The sequence below is a fragment of the Limulus polyphemus genome, unplaced genomic scaffold (assembly GCF_000517525.1).
Source record: "Limulus polyphemus unplaced genomic scaffold, Limulus_polyphemus-2.1.2 Scaffold898, whole genome shotgun sequence".
Classification (NCBI taxonomy): Eukaryota; Metazoa; Arthropoda; class Merostomata; order Xiphosura; family Limulidae; genus Limulus; species Limulus polyphemus.
The window spans coordinates 48,485-76,157 of NW_013666508.1; the positions used below are offsets into that span (position 1 = coordinate 48,485).

At 33.9% G+C, this 27,673-nt stretch overlaps 1 protein-coding gene across 5 annotated transcripts in view; it reads right to left on the reverse strand.

Annotated features, from left to right (window-relative positions):
* Nucleotides 1–27,673, reverse strand: part of LOC106461102 (sodium channel protein para-like) — a 229,094-nt gene that overhangs the window by 43,984 nt on the left and 157,437 nt on the right. For all 5 annotated transcript variants that reach the window (XR_002610925.1, XR_002610923.1, XR_002610924.1 and 2 more), the window contains exon 15: nt 22,584–22,757. Coding sequence is in view for 2 of the 5 variants with exons in the window: in XM_022387986.1 (XP_022243694.1) it covers nt 22,584–22,757 (174 nt within the window). In the remaining 3 variants the exon portion in view is untranslated. The remainder of the gene's footprint in view (nt 1–22,583; nt 22,758–27,673) is intronic.

Below are 27,673 nucleotides of genomic sequence, written 5' to 3' on the forward strand. Positions count from 1 at the left end.
ATAGGGAAAACCTTAGCCTGATTAAGTAAGAGATGAAGTATTGGCAAGCCGTTTACAAGAAGGGACAATATTAAGTAAGCAAGAAATTAAGTATTGGCAAGCTGTGTACAACAAGGGACAATATTAAGTAAGCCAGAAATTAAGTATTGGCAAGCTGTGTACAACAAGGGACAGTATTAAGTAAGCAAGAGGTGAAGTATTGATAAGTTCTGTACAATAAGGGACAATATTAAGTAAGCAAGAGGTGAAGTACTGATAAGTTCTGTACAACAAGGGACAATATTAAGTAAGCAAGAGGTGAAACATCGTCAAGCCGTGTACAACAAAGGACAATATTAAGTAAGCAAGAGGTGAAGTATTGGCAAGCTGTGTACAACAAGGGACAGTATTAAGTAAGCAAGAGGTGAAGTATTGATAAGTTCTGTACAACAAGGGACAATATTAAGTAAGCAAGAGGTGAAGTATTGGCAAGCTGTGTACAACAAGGGACAGTATTAAGTAAGCAAGAAATGAAGTATTGGTAAGTTCTGTACAATAAGGGACAATATTAACAGCCGTCTAAATTGAATTCAGATGAGATAATTAAAAGACACGTGACATCAACACAAGTACTGTAGTAATACATAGTACTTTTTTATTTCCAATAAACTCTTGCCATTTGAGGATCATTCTATTTTATTACTGAGACTTTTTTTAGATTCGTGTATCTTTCTGAAGTGACAGGAAGTGGATGCAAATAATTAATTATTCTTTCAATACAACCTAATACTGTCAATTCAAGTTAATGATATGTAGAGTTTGGTTTTAATACATTCCAGAACGTAATAATAATATTTTATATCCGGTTCTAATTGTCCTCTGGTGGCTCAGCGGTAAGTTTGAAGGCTTATAATGGTAAAATATGGGGTCAACACAGCAGATAACCCAATATGACTTTGTCCTGAAAACAAACTCATTGTCCTCTACTGGCTCAGAGGTAACTCTTGAGGGCTTATAACACTAAAACATGGGCAAACCTATTATGTAGCTTAGCGCTTAACAACAAACTCATTCTTAGAACAGCGTTTTGGGCTCTTAGGACGTTACAGATATATAGATCTTTGTAAGTTTCGAAAGTCACAAACTTAAAAGAACAACACGTAAATCAGAAGTTCGAGTCATTAGACACATCTACAGTTTGGTTCTCGGATAACGTCTAAAACAGAGACTCGTGTGTGTGTGCTGCCTTTGGGATGTTGTTTTATCGTGTTAAATTCACCGCAACTGTTTTGACTTTTTATAAGATCATCAGTTTAACTTTACTTTCTTTTTTTTCGACCAAATTATTCACTACAATCTGTTCACAAAAATTCAACAGAACTAAAATACATACGTATATCTTCATGGTGTGTATTTTATATAAAAATACTGCTTGAATTAGTATGGTATTACGTATACTATTTTAATACATCGTTGTTCATTTGGACAGGGTTGTGGCAACGACGTAAGTCGACAAGAAATATGCCATCTACCTGGAGTAACCCGTGAAACACAACCATCTCGCTGAGGGACTTTCTAATAAAGATTACTTATAGCAGCTGAGGGACTTTCTAATAAAGACCACCTATAGCAGCTGAGGGACTTTCTAATAAAGACCACCTATAGCAGCTGAGGACTTTCTAATAAAGACCACCTATAGCAGCTGAAGGACTTTCTAATAAAGACCACCTATAGCAGCTGAAGGACTTTCTAATAAATGACTACTTATAGCCTATAGTAACTGAGGAACTTTCTAATAAAGAATACTTATAGCAGCTGAGGGACTTTCTAATAAATGACTACTTATAGCAGCTGAAGGACTCTAATAAATGACTACTTATAGCAGCTGAGGGACTTTCTAATAAAGACCACCTACAGCAGCTGAGGGGCTTTCTAATAAATGACTACTTATAGCCTCTAGCAGCTGAGGGACTTTATAATAAATGATTACTTATTGCCAATAGCAGCTGAGGGACTTTATAATGAAGAATACTTATAGCCCATAGCAACTGAGGGACATTGTAATAATGATTATTTATAGCCAATAGATATTTTTTTGTTTGTTTTGTAATCTGACACCGGTTTAATTAATAGTTTGTGTAATTAATAGGTTCAAACTGAGTGAATGTTTAATAAACTCTTCCCGACATAAGTACAAAGCTAGATCCGGTATAGTTACGTACGTTTGTGTAATTAATAGGTTCAAACTGAGTGAATGTTTAATCAACACCAAGTTTAGAGATCTGAATACAAGTTGTTTATGACTATGTCATAAAGTGATTTTATGAAGCCCGATATACGGCTATGTCCTCAAGAAAACAGTGTTGTTATATGTTACATGACCAAACTACGTGTTTTTCTTCTGTAAGGTAAATAAAAAAAACTGACTGTTTTCCACTACTCACCTTTATCTGGAACATTTTTGTGTAATTTAGGAGAAGACTGAAAATGTTTTAAAACCCTGATCATAAATTTAACGTTAAATTGTATTAATATATATGCACGCTTTGCATTCCTTCAAGTTTTAAAACTAGCGTTAATAAATAAATAACGAACTCATCCGTTAGTTTACAGTAAGTTTAATATAATCCCGGCTGTTTGTTTCATTACTGGCAAACAAAGCCGTTCGGGAGTTTAATGAAATTACATTAGCCTCAATTAAATTCGCTGCCCGAAGTAAGTGCGCCTCTGCTTCGGAAGGAAGAGCGGAGATTTGGCTTCATTTGATAGGCTCGTCAACGGCAGTGGTTATCCTTTATTCTTGACCTCGAACGAGCCCGATTTAATGATGCAATTCTTTTTGTAGCGAGAGTTATCACATAAGTCACAATCCCTAATTACTGCTTTATAATACATTTGTACAAATCTTCTTGTCCACTCGCCTCTAACAAGGATATTTTCCAACAAATTAACAACGTCTGAAATATCTCTTATACAATGAACGTATCATAACATAATTTTAATCGCACGTGATTGCGTATAACGACTACACTCACTAGCATTCCTAATCTTCACGCAGTAAGATACGAGTATGTTAATATTACGTATATAATTGTTGCTATAATTACATTATACACAAGGTTAATCGTTCTGTATACCAATGATTTGCGTTATGTAAATACGCTGGCGAGACCATGAGAGACATGATTAGCACCTCTACATTTGATTTACAGAACGTTCTGCACGCCACCTTGTGGTTGGATATATGAAGGTAGCCTTCGATGTTTTCCACGGAAACGAAAAATTCACAGAGCAAAATGTTTAGGACGGCAATGTGATCCGAAAACACATCATAATTTAATCGAGAGTGACGTCATCATTCACAGGTGATATTATGGTTATGAAAGAGAATCCTCCGACCCATTGTAACGAAGCTTCGCATGTCGTGTGGTTAACAATGTAACGAACATTTTTTTTTGAAATTACAATTCCCTAGCTTCCAGTCATATCTCAAAATTATTAACTGTTTTAACAAAACAACAACAACAAAAAGACTGGAAACCGAAATTATATGAACTCCACTCAACCAGGTTCCTCGATATAGATGTAATGGACTATTGTGCCTTTGGTTTGCTTAAAGTTGTTCTTGGAAGATGACATTTATGAACAGTGGAAAGTCCAAGTCAAAATATGTGGTCTAAAATCAACTAGTTTTAAAACATTAATTTTTTTATTGAATAATTAATCAGTATCAAAGTGAAGCATGATTTAAAACAATTTCGTAGATCAGCGGTAATTTTACGGGCTTATTACAACGATAAAATTCTGGGTTGATTCCCCACGTTGTACACAGTGCAGATAGCCAATTGCCTAGCTTCGCACTACTAAGGCGAAGACCACAGCGTAGTGATTGAACAAACAAGTAAATTGTGGGACGTTTAGAGAGCAACACGTAATTAAATGTTCTCAGATATGGAAAAAAGTATTGCTGTTAAATACATGAATAATAATACTATTTAACATGGTAAAACTTTAACGTTTTATAGATTTTAGTATCTGGAATGAAAAACTGAATAGTGGATCCATAGAAAATTCATTAATACCTAAGTGTAATAAGCTATTTATTCCTTGAGCTAATACTACAAACAACAATAAGCAAAGTAAAAAAAATCAGTACTTTCTTTGAAATATTATTATGTGTTTTCTTCTATTACTGAATCTCTGTACCAAACAAAGTTGTTTATTATAAGACTATTTTTTTATTATTTTCGCGGAGCGTCAGTGTTAAGTGACAACTAACAGCCCCTGCTTTTAAAAATTATGTATTCGGAATCTCTTGATAGCGATTCCACGCAGTTCCTATTGAAACTACGTACCATAGTAGGTAAATACCCTTTTTATTAAGTCATTCTTGGTCAGGGGTATATTAGGCAAAACTTTGTATTATACGTCGATGGTGGCAGTTAAGTAATTGACTGTGAAACAAAAAAGTTAACAAAAATATGAAAATATTATTGACATATTTTAAATAGCTATAATATTGTTTAAATTATTATTTAAATATTTATGTCTTGCTTTAAACCACACTTATTATTTAAGTAATGCTACACATTTATCGTACTAACATGACAATCTAGCGGTAATTATTTAACTTACTACAACTCTTATATGTAGCGCCATCTGTCGGGTTATAAGTAACGCTAAGCGATTTACTTTTCAGTTTTTATGAATGGCTTGAATTGTAATCGTTGCCTTAATTTCATATCATTTCATCAAAAGTAGAGTAAAAAACATACAATATGTATAGCTTAAAATTATAAAACAACCAAAATGGTGCACCAGTCAACATATTTTTTTTTTTATTGATGAAGGATAAGCACATAAACGCTTTAGGTCTGAATACATAGACTATCAATAAAGAAAATCTCTATCTTGAAATTTAAATTAACCTGCATGCTTAAGGATTGACTCCAGCAAGGAGTCTTTTTTTTATTTCACAAAAACTGGAAAAGCTACTGAGGGCTATCTGTGTTAGCCATCCATAATTCCAAAGTGATAAACTAGAGGGAAGGCGGTTAGTCAACACCACATTGACGTTCCCAATTATTTTGGCAGTAACAGGGTGTCAACCACAGAACCTCACATCCAGCATGCTAACTACTGGGCCATGCTCAGTCAAAGCAAAACTCCAAGAACTAGAATAAAATTAATATAATAAAAAGTGATATTTACTATTACCTAGACATTTTAAATCTGTTTCTGTTACTTTTATTGCACATTTATTGTGGCACATGTGAGATCCAAATATTATCATAATGACAATATTTAATCTATTTAAAAGAAATATATGCCTTCAAGGGTGGTGGAAGCAGAAAATTTAACTGAGTTTAAAAAAGAATGGATGAATACCTGAGTAGTAATGTGTAAGTACCTTTTGTGATAATAATAATAATGGTATTTCTTTTCATACACAAGATTGAATTTCAAGAAAATCGTTTTAAATATTTTACTCATTATCGGCTCTCGCATCAGCGCACGTTATGCCTGTACTATACGTCAGCATTCTTTCAAAATGTGAATTTTAAATTCTGGTAGAATTTTCAATACAAAACACAAGATAGTGCCACCAATGTTTTGATTTTATTGAAAGCGGCCTTCTAGTTATCTGTTAATTCCTAGAATAAATGAATATATAGTTTCAGTATTTAGTTTTCATAACAAAAAACAGGATTAGCCAAAATAATAATAGCGCAGACGGTTAAGTAAAAAAAAAAAAATACTGATATCAGTTGTCAGAAAATACACGATCTAAAGTTTTGAGAGTGAACATAGTTTCAAAATATCATTTACAAGTTTTGAGAGTGTACATAGTTTCAAAATATACGATCTAACGGTTTGAGAGTGTACATAGTTTCAAAATATTATTTACAACTTTAGCTTTTTTTTTATCCTCCCACCCTAGTGACTCAACGGAAAGTCAGAAGACGTTATAACGCTAAGAATCAGCTTTCGGTACCAGTTGATGGTACAGCACAGATAGCCCAACATGTAGCTTTGTGCTTAACGATAAACAAACATATCCCCTGTTTAGTATAATTTGTATATCATGCATAAATGGAACTGTTAGAAATTTAGTGATCAAACAAAATCCATGATATTGATATGACACCAGAAATGTTTCAACGTTGCTCTATCCCAAAGTGAATATGTAACGTTTCTTCTGTAGTTGGTTAGTGTATGAACTAAAATGTATGGTAGTGTAAATCAAAGTGGCATTGCTGTTGAGATTCTTTTCCAAATAATATTCTACAAGTTTCAAAGATTGTGTTGTATGTTTAAAAAGAGTATGAAATATTGTGCTAAGTTTGTTGCATCTTGTGTTATGTTAACCTACCTATTTTGCTAGTAGATACTTGCGGAACATTTTTTATCCTTGGCACTACAACGCAACATTGGTATTGAGTTGGTAAATTTTGACTAGTGACTACATTTGGTGTCCAACTTATACTTTTGTCACGTTTTATTTTATTTAATATAATAGAAACGCAAAGATGCTAGGTTGATATTCTGTTTGTTTGTCCTGCAGCGTCTGCTATTGTGAGGAGCAACAACTAGTAATCTTGATTTATACTAGAAGCATAGTGTAAGAATATAAATATGATAATAATAAATAATGAAGTGAAATAAATGTCTGAATAACAAGTATGTATACAATAGAAGTAAGTTGCTGCCCCTGATGGATGTTTCGATTCACTGACAAACGTGTGCCTTAAGGCTTATGTGAAGTTGATTAAAATGCTGTTAAAATATATTATAAACATGCAAATATACTAAATGCTACTGTTTGGATACCTTAAGAACATTCAGTAGTAATTAACGGTTATATATAGTATTTTTAATACATTAATATGATCAGATTTACAAGTATTTATGTTACAAAGCAAATACTTGTAATGAAGAGAATTGAGAAAAAACTGAACCTGCCAAACTCATGGACTTTCAAGTAACGTACTTCATCTCACTAATAACCCAAGCGATTATATTCTGCAGCCTAGAGCTGCCACCTATTAACATAGATTCGAACTTGTTTCGAGCGCCATTTTTAATTATGTATATTTTTAATAAATTAGAAATTTTAAATTTTTTAAAATCGCAAATTTTTACCTCTTCATTCCGAGCTTCTTAGATGACTTGAGCCAGGGGCATTCGTGCCAGTTGTTTCACCGAACTCTCTCATAGGGGCACTCGCTAAAGAAATCTCTAACTGGAAGGAGGAGCCTGCTTTGGGTGGTAAAAATATTCTAGTATGTAACCATAATCAAATTACATGTGATTAATATTATTAGTAGTTTATTATGGTGTATAATCTTTATTTTTTCAAAACGTTTTGTAACAACAGAGCATATTATAACTTCAGACATTAAGGCTTAGATTCTGTGAAATGCTGTTTAGCCTAAGCCTTAGAAGCTTAATTATTTTGAATATAGGCTTATTTAGAATTCAGATTATGAAAGGCCTAGAAAAGGTTTTCGTGTTAGGGCTCGTAAACTGTTACGGAAAATTGTGACAAGAAATTTTAACTTAGAGTACTTAATTTGCAGCAGTTAACCTCAACATTATTGATTTTACGTTATTAGTATTTTAAACTTCAAATGAAGAACATTGTACGTCTAGATTTAGACATTTTGTTCTTATAATTGTTAAATTCTGTTTAATATTACAAAGGGCTAAAACTAAAACGTAAATTTTACGTTTTAAAAGTTGAAAGCCGGTAAAACATTGAAACGCCAATTGGCCTAAAAATTGTTAAAAACAAATTAATTGAAATAATTTTCCTCACATTCCTCTTAATTTGACCATTGGAGCTTAGAATTAGAAGAAGTCTGTAAAATATACCATTTCAAATCTGTCTTTTGCCTCCCTCAAGTCACTGCTAAATAAACTGTCTTTCATTACCAGAACTCATCAGTTAGGCTGGACGATGAAAAACAAAGGATTCTATGAAACGCCATTTGTGTGTGTCGTATAAGGACAAAAGCAGGCGAAATATTGGAAACCAACAGGCATAAACATTATACTTATCCGGTTTTAAAGTATTTTTAAATCATCATACATGCAGTACCCTAAATTAACTTAGGTGTACGAATAATATTAGAACATTGCGCCTAATTCATTATTCGTTATCTTTGGAGAGAACATGCTTAAAAAGTTATACATGGAATAACAAAGATAAACGTTTAGACTTACAACCAATCCACTACCATAAACCAATCATACCGTGAAACTACGTAACCTGAATATGTTTCTCTTTTTGATGATTTTTTTTCAGAGCGGCACTGTCTTAGGAAGGAAATATCGAATTTTAAACCATCTTTAAACTTCGTAACCTGAATATAAAAATCATCAAAAAAGAGAAACGATATTTCCTTCCTCAGACAGTGTTGCTTTGAAAAGCTAATTCCTAAATTTGTGAAAGTCAAGTTATCGCTTTTAGGAGTTTTTTCTGCATGTTTTGGATAATACCTGAAAACTGGTTTAAGTTTTTCAACCCTGAATTCCAAATATCAAGAACTGGACTACTACAAACCTCAAACGGAAATTAGACCACCAACTAGCCTGCTACCACAAACCAGATGATTACGGCAACACACAATGCGCTATCAACCAAAACATCTCATTGTTGAATCAAGAAAAGAAGTCTATACTCAATAACAAACTAGATCAACTAAGGAAACTACAACAACGTGAAGTGAAACACAACAATGCAGCTCAGCCTAGCCTTGTAATCGACAGATCTGACCAGACACTCAATGACACAGAACTTCAACTTTTAAACAAAGGCCTCAACTTTGCCGTCAACCACAAAACAACTACATGCCTAGAGTTCAAGGCGTGTCTAGAAGATCTAGCAAGAAAACTAGTGACCCGCTACATAAAAGAACGAAAGACCACCTCTACCTCAAACATCCTCCAACTACAGAAAGAAGATATCCATGACATCAACCAACAGACTTTTATCACAGGCAACTACAACAAAATGTGGTTTCCCAAAGTTCCCAAAACTGTATTTTAAATAACTTTTTAAAGAATTCTCAAACAAGACTATTAATATAGTCAACCAATCCCGTAAACTGAAAAATAACCTCACAAGTAACGAGATCAAATCCATTTATAATCTTAAAATGGACACTAACATTAAAATTATAAAAGCTGATAAAGGCAACACCACTGTCATCATGAACAATTCAGAACACATCGACAAAATGAACGACATCCTTTCCGATAAAAAGAAATTCAAAGCCACCCCAAACAACCCAACAAACACACACAAAAAACAATTAAACAGAACTTTATTACAAATGAAAAAAGATAATTTAATTACTGACGATCTTTATTTTTATCCACGTAAAACTGATTCATGCACACCACAATTCTATGGCATTCCTAAACCACACAAAAAGAACTGCCCCTACGACCTATACTGTCCACTTATGATTCATTCAACTACAATCTTGGCAAATACATAGCATGGGATGGTTTTTTATTGTGTCCTGTCAATCTGGTTTCCAATTTTCTTCCTGTTTCTCCGATGTAGAATTCTGGGCAGTTATTGCATGTTATTTTGTAAATGGCGTTGGTATTGTGTGATTCTAAATAATTTTTGTTTAGTAACGATTTTAATTTAGGGCCAGGTTTTTGTGAGAATTTGACGTTGACAGGAATATTGTGTTTAATGTCTAGTTTTGTCCAAGTGTGGATAATTCTTGAGTTGGTTTCAGGAACAAAAAGGTTAACTGCAGTGTAATGTACTGTTGTTGGGTTTGTTAGTATCAATTTTGTTCGTGAGTTGAGTTTTGTTGTGGGGAATGTTGGAGAGTTTTTCAACAATAGCTGGTGGGAATTTATTGCTGTCAATAAAGGAATGCTTTATGTGGTTAATTTCTTCATTTATGTTGTCCATTGAACAGAGTCTTGTGGCTGTGTTTATGAGGTTTTTAAGTGTATTGATTTTTTGTGTGGTGTCATGAGCGGAATTCCAGGGGATGTAGAGGACAGTGTGTGTGTTCTTATGGTGAATTTTGGTTTTAAACTATGTGTCTGATCAACTAATTTTGAGGTTAAGAAAATATAACTATTTATTGTTTTCATGTTCTATGGTAAATCTGATGTTGGGATGAATGGAATTTATGTGTTTAAAGAAAGTTAGTGTGTGTTCTGTAGAAGTGAAACCAGCAAAAGTGTCATCGACATATCTGTACCAGTATAGTGGGGGATGAAGCGCAGAATGTATGGCTTATGTGTTTCGATCTGGGTCATAAATATATTGGCAAGAATTGGCGAAACAGGATTGCCCATACTTGAACCATCTATTCGAAGGAAATGTTTGTTGTTGAAAATGAAGTTCGTTTTAGTCGTTGTAAATTCTAAGAGAGAAGCAAAAAAGTGTGCTGGGATGTGCATTAACTTGTTGGGGTCATTAATGTAGAGGTTGAGTGCAATATTGCAAGCTTCGTTGGCGGGGACTTCGTTGTAGAGTGACACAACATCAAAACTAGCCATTAAGGCTTTCGAATTTAGTTGTTCTAGTGTATATTTGAAATTGAAGCCATCTTTAAAAAATGAACCTGCAGATGTTACATATGGTGTGAGAGCCCAGGATCTTGGCACCCCGGGGTGTTGGTTTAGAGTAGGGTTGTTTTGTTCAATTAAGATGGATTCCTTGATTTTTCGTTTGTTTATGTTGGGTTCTTTGTTTAAAATGACTGTGTTTTTAATAGATATACTATGGTTTTTTGAGTTGCAATGGTGAAAAAACCTCTTCTAAGTTTCGCAACAATTCCGGTCATGTGACTTCTTTGTTCAATACTGTGTATATATATATCCATGTCAGTGTAAATTACTTGTACCTGATGATGACAAAATCTTGTCAAAACGTTGTACATTTGCTGTTATGTTAAACTTATATTAAAGTTTTTCTTCATTACCCATTCAAGCCATCTCCAGCCATTATTTTGTAGTTAACTTCTAGATTGTCACACTATTATCTGCTCTCACTAAAGCAGATGCACTTATTAGATGGCCTGACAAATTTGAACAAGCATTCCTGTTACAAAAGCATGCTTTAATTTAAGTTCCAGAGTTGAAGTAAGCTAGGCAAGTCTGAGTTCTTGTTGAATGCAGATGATAACGACAGAGAAATTTGGGCATTGTTATCACAATTTCAGGACATAGTGGGACATTTAATGGTGATAATAATCATACATTCATGATCCCTAAATGCTGATAATGTACAACAAACACTAATGACATTACCTATATGGCAGAAAATTAATTATTTAGGTGGACTATGCATCACTGAAGTAGCTTGTAAGCATCTGAAATCTGTAAGGGATGATTGTAGGCTAGGTCATAATTCTGCAGGAGTATGACTGTTATACTGCATCATCCAGACTTACAATGGAAACATCAACAGATTGTTTTGATGCTGAGTAAGATTCTATTCATTCACTGAATATCCCATCTCTGAACATTGTGTAGGAGTTAAAGCTATTTCTGCCATATCAACATTAAGCTATATGGTATGAGATTTCATTAGTGGTTAGAGATCACAATTAATGCTTCAACAGCTTTTGGAAGAGCAACTCAAGGACACAGATCTATCATAGGTGCTCCTTGCTATGCAGAGAAACTAAGCACAGCTATTATAGACTGAGCAATGTAGCATGGATTCAAGTAACTTATGGTACTTGTATGAGCTGATAAGAGTGTAAGAAGGTATGCAGTACTTTTGTTAGGCAATAAAGTCATTAGACTTTGAATAATGCAAACAATAGTGTCAAGACATTAAACAGTGATGTAAACATTGTATGGTGTGTCCTACCCATTCAAAAAGCTGCCACAAATGGGGTAAACCTACACACAGAATTATTGGTTCTGCTTTATGGAGGATAGCCGTGAATACTATTGGTCATCTCTTAGAATGAAAGAGGTAATCAGATGTGCTGATCTTTATTAATTTCTTCACTAAGCAGTCCTAGGCTTATCCACTGACCAAATCATCAGCACATCCATCACTGATTTGGTGGCAGAACATTGAATAACCCTATTTTGTGTTTCTGAATAAATTTACATGGACCAGGAACTAACTTCAATAGCCAGCTATTCTCTGAGTTGAGAAAAGTGTTAAGTATTTACTTTAGCACCTCCAGTCTTGTGGTTTAGAGAGAATAAATAATACAAACTATCAAACAGATGCTTGCACAGTTTGCTAATTCTGGCAGAGCCAACTGGAATGAACACTTGCAATATATTTCACAACAGAAGAGCACACCATTTGGAAAAAGAAATACTATGATAAGACACTTAAGGATCACACATTCGATAATGAAAATTGCATATGGCTTCTATGGCATGAGAGCAGCTCGGCTGTGACTGGAATGGTCCTAAATCTGAGAAATTGGACTACTGACATATCAGTTACAGTGGTCATATGGCATGTGTAAGCATGGAATACATCAACAAGATGAAGCCAAATGTAGCTGATGGAGTGTGTTCTGGTTGGACATGTAATCAAAGGTCAAGACCTATGAGTCACAGGATGGTTAAGGTACTGTTTCATAAGAGTTAATGAAGAGGAAAATCCTGAAAGTACTTATCTGGCTGTATAAAATGAATCAAATGAGGAAAAGACTAGAGAATAAGCTCAAGATATGTCTAGTAGTCAGTTGAGGCTAATGATCACCTTCTGATCAATATGGCTGAGATTAACAGACATAGCAGAAGCTATGGCAGTCATTTGATTGTAAAATCACTGATTGAAAGGAAGTGACATTCCTTTCTTTCTAAATTACCAAATGGTGTTTCCCAATAAAATGTATACACTACACTGTGTAATTGCCACTCGATGATTACAAAGTCAGTATAGTTTTTTGATTGCCAAGTTAACTGGACTGAAAGGACATTGCTTTGTTTGTTTGTTAAGCATAAAGCTAAGTGTTCCGTGCTCATTGTGGATATCAAAACCTAGTTTTCGGCATTATAAGCCTTCAGACTTACTGCCAAGCCACTGGTGGGCAAAAATGCATTGCTATCCTTACTTTCTGAGCTACTTAGTGGAGTTTCACAAAGAAATATCTACAGGATATCACGTGACAGCTCTATAATCATTACATAGTTAGAATGTTTGCTGTTGGGAGAGGCATTGCCTAAAATATTGTCAGTTTGCATGACTGAAGAAAATCACTAGGAGTTTTGAAAAGCCAGCCAAAAGGGAATTAGAATCCAACTTTCTATGCTATTATGTGATTTTCAGAGGCAAAACGTTTATTCAACATTTTGTGAAATTTGTTCACACTGCCTACCTGGGTAAAAGTGGAATTTCTGTTGAGCAGGCTGCACAAAACTTGCTAAACATCTCCAGTACAATCAAGTGTGTGTGTATATATATATAACTCCTCTATTTGCAATGAGGTAGTTGTGTTCTTTATTATAAATTTCAGTGGAATCGTCCTTGTTTCACTGGATTTGCTTGTATTCATTTTTCTGTTATGCCAACCAAACCAAATGGATAGACTAACAAAAGGCAATACATTATCTTGATACTCCAGCTACTAGTTTTTACTGCCATATAGGCCAGTAAATATATTTTACTGTGGAATATACTATTTAGCCTAGATTGGCCTGAGTGTGTATTTGTACATATTGTAATGACAGTACGAATATTAACCATCCTGCAATGGGAAGGTCAAACGGCACATATCATGACCTTTTACAAAGTTACATTCAAAATTTAATTAAAACATTTTATTATCAATGTATACATATAAACATGGTATCAAAACACAGTTAATAAATCAAATCTAAATATTATATAGCTTTTACGTTCTTAAAAATAATGGTAAAATTTCTTCACACGGTCTGCTCTCAAGCAGCTCATGGTTATGTCAGTCAACTAGTGATTTGCAACTTGTGTGGTGAAATTATTAGTTAGACATGGTTCAAGGAGAAATAAAACAATAAAATTAGGCATAAACAGATGAAAACTTTTACAATACAGAATAAACAATTGTAGTTTTCTGTTACAATCTGCAGTCATTCTAGAAAGAAAAGAAAGAGTAATTTAGATTTATTTTTTTCTATTTTTTCTTGGTGGTTACAAAGTTGGTCAAATTGACCAAGTCCATAGAGAGTTAAGGTGGAAAAAATAATAAGCAAAATATAAAGCTCTACTGAAAAACTTTTGGAACTTATTTAGAAGGTTTTAGAGGTTATGCAAATGAAATTTGTAACTTTTCAGATGAAGAAAAGTATTATTAATCTTAACATTAAAATCACTTTGTAGATATTATTTTCCTGCCACTTGTGTATAATGTTAAAATAATAAATAAATAAGTAACACACAATATTAAAATCGATACACATTTAAAATCTATGGCCTCTAAAATGTGAACTCTACATGTTGTGATGTTTACTACATCATCATCAGGAGTGAACTTGCAAGTCATAAGTGTCACATTTTTTCTTTCTTAGCTAGATTATGTGACCTGTGTAAATTTACATTTCTGCATAAATCTTGGAAGAGGTCCTGCCACATTCCTATACAGATATTAGCCAGACCTTTGTCTCTGTTTGATAATTCATGATCTTTTGTAAACTTTATTATTTCTAAGGGTTTGCAGATATTATTGGCTCTAATACCTATTGCTGATCTAGTATTACTATTTTTTCCCATAATATCTATGTTGTGTCTTTTGTACATGTTTTGCTATGGTCAAATTTTCAATCCTTTCATTTTTTACACATCCCTTATGTTCTGCTAAACAATATTTCAAATTACGTTTTGTCTGTCTAATATAAACTTCCACATTTAACTTTATAAATTCCAGCTTTTTTCATTAACTGTATATTATTTTTAGTATTACCTAAAACTTGTTTTATCTTTATTCATCAGGTTTAAATACAAAGTAAGGTACTTGTTCGTTTTTTAAACACTGTAAATAAACTTGAAGTTAAACCTGGAACATATGGCAACATTAAACATTCCTTTTTAATTTTATCATAATTCAGTTTTATGGTAATACCTCGATCCATTATTACCATATCAGTAAATTTCTTAGCTGTTCTGTAGATAATAGTTGTGTTAAATCCTCTTTCATCTGCTATACATTTCATTTGTAACAACTCGTTTTTAAGTTTTCTTGTTTTGTACATATCTTAAAAATTCTATGAACATACATATAAAATACAAACATATTTTTGAGTTTCAGTATGACATGATTCCTGGTGTGGTGGCATAGGAATAGAAAAAGGTTTCCAATAAATGTTTCTAAATTCCCTTGCTTATTCCTTTTTACCAATACATTTAAAAAAGGCACACTATTATTTTTTTCCAATTTTATAGGTAAATTGTATAGAAGGTTCTATGCTATTCAAGTAGCTTGCAATCTCTGTTGATGTGCTGTTATCATATCTCCATACCAAGAATGTCCACAGCTACTAGTGTATGTGATGATTTGTAATATTGAGTTATATGTATATGGCAATATATGTGTGTGTGTGTGTGTGTATATATATATATATATATATATATGCATATGCTGTGTGTATGCACATGGTGTATACATGCATTTATCTGGCACAAAGTCATTCATAAGTATTGTATAACACAAATGAATCAATTACACAACTATCAAGCAACATTTGAATAAAAATAAAAGTTTGATCTTGATGTTATGACTTTGAGATGTGACAAAACTGTGATTACTGACCTGTAGAACATTATTTAATGATATAGCACACCTGATATTTTCATTAATTAATGTTGGTAAGAGAATGTTTCAATTTTGACACTGAAATATTGACAGGTAGTGGGTTTTCATTGAAGAGATATGAATAATAGATAAGCCTATGCTAAATTTGAGGGAAACACTTTGACCTGCTGTTTCCAGTAAAAGACATTCTGATTGGATTGAATCGAAATATTTATGAATGGGTGAACCTATCTGAGATAGTAAAATTCAGTTGGATATTATGTTGTACCAAATGTAAACTTGGGGTAAACAAGTAAAGAGTATTTGGTTATGATTGAATATTTTCAACTGTACAGACTGAAATATTACGTAAGCAGAGTTTTTTGAATATTTTTGTAACATAGGAGCAGTTAAAATACATGAAAATGCAGACTAAGTGTAGAAAGCTGTAGGAAGTGTGTCTTTGTAATTGCCACTAGTTTGTACTAAAACATGTATCTGAAAGGAGTATGTGAAGAAGCAAGATGTCAGCATTAATGGAGTCCCATCATCAAAAGCTAAAAATTGATGCTTGTACAATGGCTAGCCTATTTTGGTTATTTGTGTAGAAACCAGTGTCTGTAGTCCCTTCCACCCCCATTTCATTCATACTAGACCTGGACTCTGCATGACAAGAAGACAGTTGTGAAAACAATATCACTGTGTTTAAGGGTAGCTATGTAAGCTATTGCAATGGAAATGGCAGCAGTGGGTAGCACAGCTGAGTGTTCATCAATTGCAAAACCCAATAGAACCTGGTGGGGTAGGACATTCACATGTGCAAAGGATAAAATTATCTACAGATAATAAACATATAAGTAAACATAAACTTACAAATGTCATTTGACCACAGTAATAGTTTTAACATCCTCCCACAATCTAAATGCAACTTTAGGCCAGAGACTTGTTGTAACTGGGTCATTACAACAGTTAATCTACACTTCTAACTGAAGTTCTGTCCGGTCATAATTCAATTGACCTTACATTTTAATCCTGACTTTTCTCTGCCTATCAGTGTTACCCAACTATCCATTTTTCATTCTTGCTGCTGCCACTTGAGAGACATTTCTCTACTAAAATTGAAAGAGACTATACTGAGAGTTTTTTCTTTGGAGACGTTCTGAATATATTTGATTACTCTGCAGTTCCTAAGACTCCAAGAGCTAACACGACATTGAGCTAGATAGAATCAGACATGTAGGTTCTGACTGAAACTGCTAAATATTAGCCATGATGTCTCTTGGAGCTCTAACATCCAAGATCATCAAGAGTCAGATAACAATCAATGATCCATCAAGAAATGGATACATGGGGACTGAGCTGCATTCCACAACCAACAGCCTGGAAGATCCAAGCTTACTAGCCACCCAACCAAAGGTGCCCACCTATAAATCAACACTAACCTCTGTTAAACTAGGGCCAACTGAGCCTGTGAGGACCCAGTACAAGATCCTAAAGTGTCCCATAAGCATATGTCAGGGGGACAAGATATACATTCAACTGAAATGTATCTATCTGTGGAAGAATCACCACCTTTAAAAGCCAAAAAAAGACCTTCCCAAAGCTAAATCAGAGAACCAAGTGTCATTAGTCCAACCATCAATGGGAAGAGCTCCTATAGTTACTTGAATCAATATGGAAGCATCAACAATAGCTGTTGTATCTTGACTGTCCACCAACTCTTACCAGACAGAGAAGCTAGAACTACTCAACATGCCCTCCAACAGATATCACACAGTGTTTAAATGACCCTCTTACAGATCCAAGTCTTCAAGTGCCAGAAATACACAACCAAGAGAACATAGGCCTGGGTGCTGTAAAACCAAGAGGAGGATTGACTGCAGAAGAGAACGAGGTTCACCAACTCTGTGCTAAGCTGCTATAAGATGCATTGGCTCAAGAAATCATCCATAAATCGACCACAGTACTGGAGAACCTCCTGTTAGAGGTCAAGTGACAATAAGGAACTCGAGTTTTCCAATAACTATCTAAATACTCTATTTTATTTGTACACTGGGTATATACCTGTAATAATCTTTACACAATGTATGTATCCACTGTTTTATACTATAATTAGTTATTCTAATTTCCTGTTAAATACTGTTTTCCTTTTTGCATTAATGTTTAAGGGTTCTTCTTATGTTCTTAAGTTTAATTACTCATGATGACTAAAAGACGTCCTTTTCTAGCATTTTTGGTGTTATAGCTTTGTACTTTGTATATACGTACATATGTTCATATGTTATCTCTTTCACTTTCATATTTACACTTGTAAATATGGCACAAACCTGTGTGCATATATATTTTGATAGTTTTGCTATCAGTTTAATGTCAAACAGATTATTTTGTATATTTCTAATTATATTATCTTGCTTTAATGAAGAGTTTATTTTTTTTTGCATTTTTGTGCAGAGGGTTATTTAATGTTTGGTAAATCCTTGTATGGCAATGTATTTCAATTGTTTCTAAGTGTAATTTTTGAGTTTTTATTGTGAAGTTCTGTTCCTTATTTTATTTGCCTTTTTTGACATATAAGTTTTGCAGGGGCGAGTGTATGTTACTCTGATTTCTTAATCAATATGTAAGGTGTTTTAATTGGTTTAAGTTTTAAAGTTAGTGATAGTTGGGAAAGTTAAAAGTTAAAGTGTGGTATGTAGACATACTGTGTGTTTTTACTCCCTATATTTAATAAAAAACTTTAGTAAATGTAAGTGCATGTAGCTTTAACATAGAATAATGGTCTAGGATGTAACTAAGTTTAATTCACACTAATTACTTATTGCAAAGGGTTATTCAACTAAGGCATCATATGTGCTTTCTCATTACAAAGAATTCTATAAAGTTGTTTCATGCATATAATACTATGTTTTCTCAATGTGAAATATATTTGCCACAAATTCTTCACAGCTTTTTACTGACTTCCAACCAATACTTTTGAGAGCTCTCAACAATAAAGGTGAAATAACCACAGTCATCTTGCCTTAGTTTGTTTTTGTACACAAGTTTGACTTTTTCATACACTGTGTACATTCTCTTTCTTTCACAACTCAGTTGGAGTCAAAATATTCAGATTTACTCAATGATACATTTCTTTATCAAGCCTCCTATTATTCTGTGAAGCCTATCCAATTATTCAAAGAGAAATCAGCACATCTGAGAATACTGCACAGTAGGAAACAAGGTGAAAATTTTGGTACTATGACCACAGGATTTGTGTTTGGAGAGTTTTCTGTTATTCTCCTGAATAGTGCATATCCCTGTGCTCTTTATTTCTCTTTATTTTTTAGCTCTGACCTTAAGGAAATGGCATTTTCCATGAATCAAAAGACTTATAACCAAATATGCAAGTTACTCACTAAGGGTAAATGTCTGTAAGAGAGAGTTGTTAGGTATCAAATAATTACTCTCCTGGACATCAGACTTTTATTGCAACTCTGTAGGTCATTGGTGTCTTTCTCATTGTGGTCAAAGAACCAGGAAGGAGAACTGCCAGAAACTAGTGCACCCAGAATGACTGATTGGTTTCTCTCCATGGATGATTAAGGATCAACATGGTGGTGAGCAGTTGGACAAGTCTGACATTAATTATGGCAATGTTCAGTTCAAGTGTAACCGTGTCTTACATAATCTTTGAATAAAAATAGCTATCATTTATCAAACCTTGCAGGATAGCATTAACTTCTCTGTACACTATCATTCTTTATGCCTGAATTGGATCTAAATTTTTTTACATGCTTTTTAACACATAGCTTATCTTTTTTTCATTTTACATATGGATTAGACTAAAAACTACTGACACACAAAAAAATGAATTCAAGTCCAGCTATAATCTTCATCTATTTGTTAGCATTCACAAAGTCATCCTAAGTAACAGAAATTCAAAGTTAACATTTTCTTACACTGCAAATGTATTTTTGATAGGTACTCACTTCCTCTCATATAAAAGACTATCTCGACCATTTACTCCCCTTTAAGCATTGCTAAAATAATTTTACTAATCAGTGCACCAGTCTTTATATCTTACCAGTTTGCATCATTTATGAACATGTATATACCATGTAACTACTCTTCACCAATAGTATTGTGCCACCTGTAATGGTGCTATTCTCGCTCAATCCTCACTTTCAAAAATTGGCAGGTACTAGAATAAAAACATTGGTTTTAGTGGGGAGGAAGTGTGTGAAAAGAGGTAAGTTCCTATTGGAAATACATTTTCAGTGTCAGAAAATGTCAACTTCCGAAACAGACTTACCTCTCTCACACAAAAGTCTAGAATCCCACATTGCAAAAGGCCGGTGTAGGTACACAAAGAACGAACCAAACGTAAAGTGACCACCCAGAAATTAGGAAAGTAATATAAAATGGGTGGAAAAGGTAATGCTCATACAATCAGAAGATCATTAATGTGCAAGCTGTATCAAAATATAATGAAATAAAAAAATGTAATAATAACAGGTGACCAGGGCATGTGGACCATGTTATCGATACCCAACAACTCCAACTATAAGTAAACAAAGTGCCATACATCAAGCAACCGGAATTATGAGTATGAAGTGAGCAAACGGTCATAACCGAACAAACTCCCAAAACCACCATGGGAGCAAGAATTACAACAAACATAATCGGTCATTACATGGTCTTCGTGTTGACTCAACTCTAATGTAAGAACAGGGGAAGCTGTAACTGGTATTAGTGGCAAAATAATACCTCACTCAACCATAAATGCAGGCAGGGTAAGACATCCTGTATCCAGAATTATAAAGAGGACAAGTAGCATTCACCCATCCATAGGAACAGAGTGCAAACATCCCATTGCCAGTAGTATGAGGCAAACAAAGTCTCTCAGACCCAACTGTAGAACCAGGAAAGAACCTTCTGCAACTGGAATTAATGAGAAGAGAGGCATCTACTGCACACAATCCTGAACCTGAAATTACAAAGAGGATCCCACGTAGGCTGGCCCCAAATAATATTTGATCACTGGTTTTATTGAGTATGGTCCACTCAGGCAGAAAACATCTGGGGGGAGGTGCCAGTAGGGAACCAGCTTTGCCCTCTTCTCCTGAGTGGATAAATTATCATAAGTATTGTAGCACTTAGGAGGATGCGTTAATGGTACACCATCCCAGCAACTGGGAACTAAGAGTGGTAAGGACTCCCATGCTCCACTCGAAGAAAAAGATGGGGGGGGAAAGAAGGTGCTAACAGGGCAGTCAAAGATCAAGATAGCCTTTTGTGTGAAAGGACGTGTGTTTTGTAAAAAAAAAATAATAATAATAACTGAAGTATTAACTTAAACCTTTCAAATAATAATAAATAGGAAAACAAAATTAAAATTTTAATGGAAAGTAGGGATTATTGGTTATTCATAAAATTGCTGTAAGAAGTATCCAAAGCAAAATAAATGCAGCAATAAAAAGTACACAAACAAGTGATACTAGTTGGATAGGTTATAAAAACGATTTTCAATTCATACTTATTTAGACTGCTTCATTTAGCTATACCGATCACAATGCTAAACAAAGTAAGGATTGAAAATCATTCTAAAATCTATCCAACTAGTATCACTTTATTTGTTTGTGTACTTTTTATTCTAGCATTTATTTTGTTTTGGATACTTCTTTAGCAATTCTATGAATAACCAACAATCCCTAATTTCTGTTAAAATTTTAATTTTTTTTCCTATTTATTTGTTCAGTTTTATATGTCCATGGAATTAATACATCTATAAGCTTTCAGTATAGCCATATCCCTGATAGCTGTAACTTTTACAAGACTTAAAACCACAATCACAAATTTATCAAATTTAATCCTCACTTTGGCCTACAGATAAGTGTATAAAGCTGCCAAACAAGGGATTAAATTTTACAAATTAGTGATTGTGGTTTTAACTTTTGTTTCATTACTTTTTGTACCAGGATCCCTACTTCACTTTAAAATTCATAGTTTTTTAATACTCTTGTTTGTTTACTTTTTATATTATACCTTTATAAAGTACATACTTTACCTTTAGAAACTGTCATGTGTCTATCCATCAATATATAGCACCATCCATTGGGTTGAAAAGATATTTAAGTATGTGCATGATATGTTTACCATTTGTATTATACTTGTATATATATGTATTTTTATCAGAATGTCAAAAGCAGACATCCACAGACCAGTCAAGTAAGCTGGAAAAATTATGTGGCGATAGTCCAAGCCATCTAAACACTAACCCTGCCAACATGATCAGGTGGGTAGATAGTAGACAAAAAAGTTGCTGGTTTAGAAATTTTTGAATTGTTATACCAGAAATGTTAGTGACCTTTTAGCACATTATTAGTATATATGCATATAATATATCATAACCACTACTTTGAACAGTTGGTTTTTCACTGAGGAATTCGACAGGGTGGTTTTTCGAGGTGAATTATTTTGAATCCTTGTCAATCCCTACCATTAAGTACTAACATATTTAGAATAATAATTTGTTATATGCCACATTAGGAGATATATAAGCTTTATTGAAATTGATAATATTGCTAGTCTCATATTTTATTATATGGATTATTTTACATTTTTAGTTTTGCTTGCTTCAGGTAAATTTTATCAAATTCATTTATCATATCCCATAACACTATCCAGTTCAAAACATGCTAAAGTTAGAGACAAAATTGTAGACGTGATTATTCTATCATGTAACTCCTCAGATGGTCTATTTTATAATAATTCAAAGATTATTGAAACTTAAAATATTATGTTTCAACCTGATAAAGCTTTCTTTGGGTTAAGAACTTACTCTAACAGCTTCTCCACATTTGTCATGTAGGCATAAAATTTCAAGTTGTTACTTACCAGTCGAAAAGATCTGAGCACAGATAACCCTTGTATATTCTCTAGAGTCAATTCTAACAGGGACAGAGCAACAATGATGAAATCAAAGATGTTCCAACCCTCTCTGAAGTATGTTTTTGGACTAAGAGCTATAAGTTTCAAACCAGCTTCAATAGCAAAGGTTGCAGTGAAGAACTGAAAAAAACAGTGCACATATGATATACAAAACTGGCATTAACAAGGAATATTTTGTTACACTTGAGAGACACTTCAGCTCAAAATATGGTAATTTTCTTCTTGACCACTGGAAAATAAATCCATTCACATACAACTGCCCAGGTGCTTTTTTCTGCAGACATCTATCTTTCATTGAGATAACTTAGTTTCCAGTCAGTAAGCACTGAAGTTTCAAACAAACACTTTTATTAATGAGTTTGTGAAGAATGCATGCACCCAAGAAAAGAATGGTTATTTATGTGTTTTTCTACCAAACTGTTTTAACAGACCTGTCTGCATTTAATGTATAAGATATATGCCTGTCTTATGACTGAAGGCACCACAAGTGGAATGAGACAGACGAACAGGTTCAAAGAAATTGTGAAGAATAAAATTTTATTTCGTTATTTTTGTGGTGTTAAAGATGAGTAGATGTGTTCACATGTTGTATGTAAACAGGCCTATATCCAAAGTGCACTAAAACAATCACATAAAAATTATATAGCATACATAAAATACATATACCAGTATGAATAATGAGGTTCAGTTCAAACATTTCGTGATGCAAAAGAAGAAGAATTAATTCATTTGGTCCTCTATTATCTAGTATGCAAGACCAACTTAGAGGTCCACAGTGTCCAAGGTGTTAAAACAAATTTCAATAATAAAATATGATTTTATTATTATCCTTTAATTAACTTGAAACATATATGTTCCACAGGCTGGTAAAGATATTTATTTGACAACCTAGTGACCAATCTATAGTGAAATATCTTCATTTAATTGGTAAAACTGCTATAAAGAGAAAAGTCCATGCTTTGTCTGTGTGTCATGCAAGTTTCCATAACTTAAAATTCTATCCACAGAAAATATAGTGACTATCATGTTGCCTCCCATATTTTGAGTTGAGAAACCATTTCAGAAATGCTATTCATCTCTTTAGGGAATAGATAGCTAATACATCATGTCACCGCCAAAACATTTTTGTGCATATATCAATTATTTGAATAAACTTCCCATATCTACATGTAATAATGTGTACTGTGTCAGTCTATGAGACAATCAGCATTAGACTATATCATTTCATCGGTAGGTGGATGACACATCCTCCATGCACAGTTAACACTCCTTGAGCACCTTCTGTATACCAAAAGCTCATTCATTTCCGCACCACTGCAGTGTTCAGGCATGTTTCTTTTTTTTTAATTAAGAATTATGGACTTTTTACACTTATTATTTTCATCTTTAAGTTAATATCTGAATATTATTTTTTTTTTATTTAAAGGCATAAATATCTATTTTCAAAGTTGAATTCAGTTTGAGCTTCTGATAAGAATTATTATACTACTTTACATTAATTTGATTTTTCCTCTTAATTAAACTATGACATTTCTTTGACAGGAAATACCCCATAATCATTAACCCAGTGTTTACCACATTCTAAAGCACATAGTAGTTCTACCGTATACTCAAACTTGAACCCAGGATTCACAGCCTCTTACTTATGTAACTTCTGCCGAGCTTGCCTTGCCTTTGGATGTCTTTGACCAGATCTTCTTACAACCTGATTCTGTTCCTGGTTCTTCTATTCTTACTGATGAGGTAACATCCATGTTTGTCCTTCACTGTTCTGATAACTCTGCTGGTTCTCAGGTTAGCTTCTTGCATGCACCTTGCCTTACTATTGCTGATTCTTTCTCTTTTTGCTTCATTTTGATTCTCAGTTGCTATGCACTCCCCAAATTTAAGACTCCTCTGTGACCAGTGATTGCAATTCTTCCTCTTTTTTCTAATGCTCTTATCTCTTGAATTTCTTCTCCCAGCTTGGAGATTTTTTTCTTCTACTTTGTCTTTCACATTTAGTCTTCTCATTTTCATATCTTGCTTACTCACCTTCTTGGATTGCCATTTTCTTTACCCGTTCCTTTTAAGGATCTGCAAATCTACCTTGAGAGCTTTACTGGGATAGGTCACACTTGTCTTTTCTTCATGCTGTCCTGTTTCGTATTTATTCAGCTGTTGTCCAATTCACTTGCTTTCTTTGTTTCTGGGATTTGATTTATAGGCTGCCTTCTTTTCCTCATCCTATAGCTCCTTCCTGCAAGTGGATAGATTATCAGTACTGGACCATTTACCACTCCCTTCTTCCAGGTTGTCTTACTTTTTCTTCTTTCACTTCCTTTTTACCTATCTTTTCAAGGGTGATCTATCCATTTCTATGATTGTCAGTTTGTTGATGGCCTTCCATCTTTTCTCTAGCCATTCTCCTATTTTTTCCAGTTTGTACAGACCTCTAACTTTGCTTTTTAAAGCAATCCTCCTCCTTATTGGGTTCCTCTTTTGGACTGATACCTCTGTTTAGTTCTCAAGGCTCTTACATGTTCTCCTTTCAAACTTTTGACTACTGTTCTCTGTATCATCTTTTTCTTAAGAGTGCTCCATCCTCCCCAAGACTTGAGTTGCTTGGCAGAGTGATTAGATATTCTTTCATAGATTGTTTAATCAAAGTATTCATGATGAGTATACTGGAATGGATCGCAACTGCCTGTTGTAAGCCAGACACCTGTGTAGAGGACAACATTTCAAAAGCCTTCCATCTTCAATTCAGTGTGTGTGTGTGTATCTATCTCAACTTGGCAGTAATTAAGGTTTTAAATCAAACAAGACCCAAAGGGGCTTGTGTGACAACCAGGGGCACTAAGTAACCATTGTTCCTCTTCAGCCCCACACATGAAATTAAGGTTTTAATTCTACTAGGGGATGGAAGATATTATAATCTTCACGGCAGGTATGATACATACCAATAGTTAAACTAATGATTGATTATTTTATATCATGTAAGTTGACAGGAATTGAAGATGGGTGAAGCACTATTTAGCTAAATGGCTGATGCAGCATCTGGGAAAATCCATGAATTTGGAGAAACAAAAGAAGAGCAGAGATGAAGAACTTATCTTTATTGCAGCTTGAGCTTGATGTGTCGAAGAAACAGGAGCATATGGCATGCATGTGTGTTTGTTTACACACATGGTGGTGAAATTAAACGTTGAAGGCTGTCGATGACAGTGGTGTGAGCAAAGAGGTGCATAATACAGTACATCCATTTATGACAAATAAACTGATTTGATGTTTTAAAACAAGACCTTTGGTTTTAATTTTAAGATTTTTAAACATGATTGAAACAAAAGAAGAATTTAACTTGGATTGAACTGCAATAATATAAATTAAACTTCAGAAGTAATAGATTAAACTTTAAACATATTAAAGATTCAGCATATTAAGATGCGATCCTTCTCGGGGCCTGGAATCTGAAGATCCAATGGTCAAAAATTTTGATGTGGCGGAAAACAATTTCCACTGGACAGGTGCCGAAAAATATACTGCCCAGTGCCCAGAACTTAAAACGAAATATTTGGTTACTGCATATATCCATAATAGAGATAATTGAAAACAACTTTTATCAAGATATTACTAATCATATTTAAAAGGGATACATATACCTGGCCCATGAGGCTGGGGTGGACCAGTTGGGCAAATTCTTGTGTTTGTGTGTTCCTCATTGGTGTGTGTTTATAATATCACAAAACAAGTTTAATGAAACGATCTTTTAAGGGAGGCAATTCAGCTAATGAATAAAGGTTAACTGGAGGAGTGTAATTGGGAAGTCTATGTGCTATTTTGCATGTTCTATACTGAAGGTTTTATAACCTGCTATGTTGGTTATTTGTCATGTTACAGGTTACAGCATTTACATACTCAAATAGGGGTCTAATATAGGTCTTGTAAATTGTGATAATGGTTTGGAGGAGCATCCTTTGTTGATACTACCAATGAATCTAAGGTAGATAATTCTAGCACTAGTTTTACTGATAATATCATCAAAATGTTTACTCCAAGATAAGTTTGACTTAAAAGTTAGACCTAAAAACTTAATGGTTTCAGTGAAACTGATTGTTGTATTACTTAACTGTAGTTTCAGGTTTTCTAAACTATTGACTGATTATGTTACCTTTTTTTGTGGAAAGTGATGGCTTGCGTTTTGGTGGGGTGAAGGGCAATGTGCCATTTATTACACCATTGTAACACTGTGTACAGTGAGGCTTGAACCCAAGAAATAGCTGTATGTGGGTTACTTGAAGTACTCCAAATAGCAATGTCATCCACATATTGGGATGATAATGTGTAATTTAAAGAGGGGAAAGGTATGTTATTGACAAAGATGTTATATAGCAAAGGGCTTAATACAGACCATGGTGGGACTCCATCTATTAATGTGAAAGGGTGAGATATTATGTCATTAATCTTGTCATTAGCAGTATGACTGGTGAGAAAACTTAATATCCACTGTACTATTAGGGTCAGAATACTGATATTATGTAACTTATATCAAAAGGCATTGTGCCAAACTGAGTTGAAAGCTTTCCAAATATCCAGGAATGTAGCTACAGTCATTTGTCTTCTATTAAAACCTTCATATACTGATTCAGTTAATCTGACTTGGTGGTCAGAAGTTTCTCTGTTTCTTCTGCCTGCATTCTGATTATTTTTCTAAATCTTATTTGTTTCAAGATACGAATTAAGTCGATTGGTTACAAGTTTTCCATTAGTTTTCCTAGTGTATTGAGTAAGCTAATGGGTCTGTAATTACTAGGGTTACTTCAGTCATTATCTTTCTTGAGTACTGCTTTGATGGTGGCTGATTTCTACATACTTGGGTAATATCCTGATGATAACAACAGGTTTATACATTGCAACTAAATGTTTTAAAATAGGGACAGAAAGGTTTTTTTAGGATTATGTTACTTATTTCATCTTCACCTGGTGCCTTATGCCTAATCTTATTTAAGTTAATTTTTATTTCCATAAGTGATATGGGTTGAGTGAGTAAGTTAATG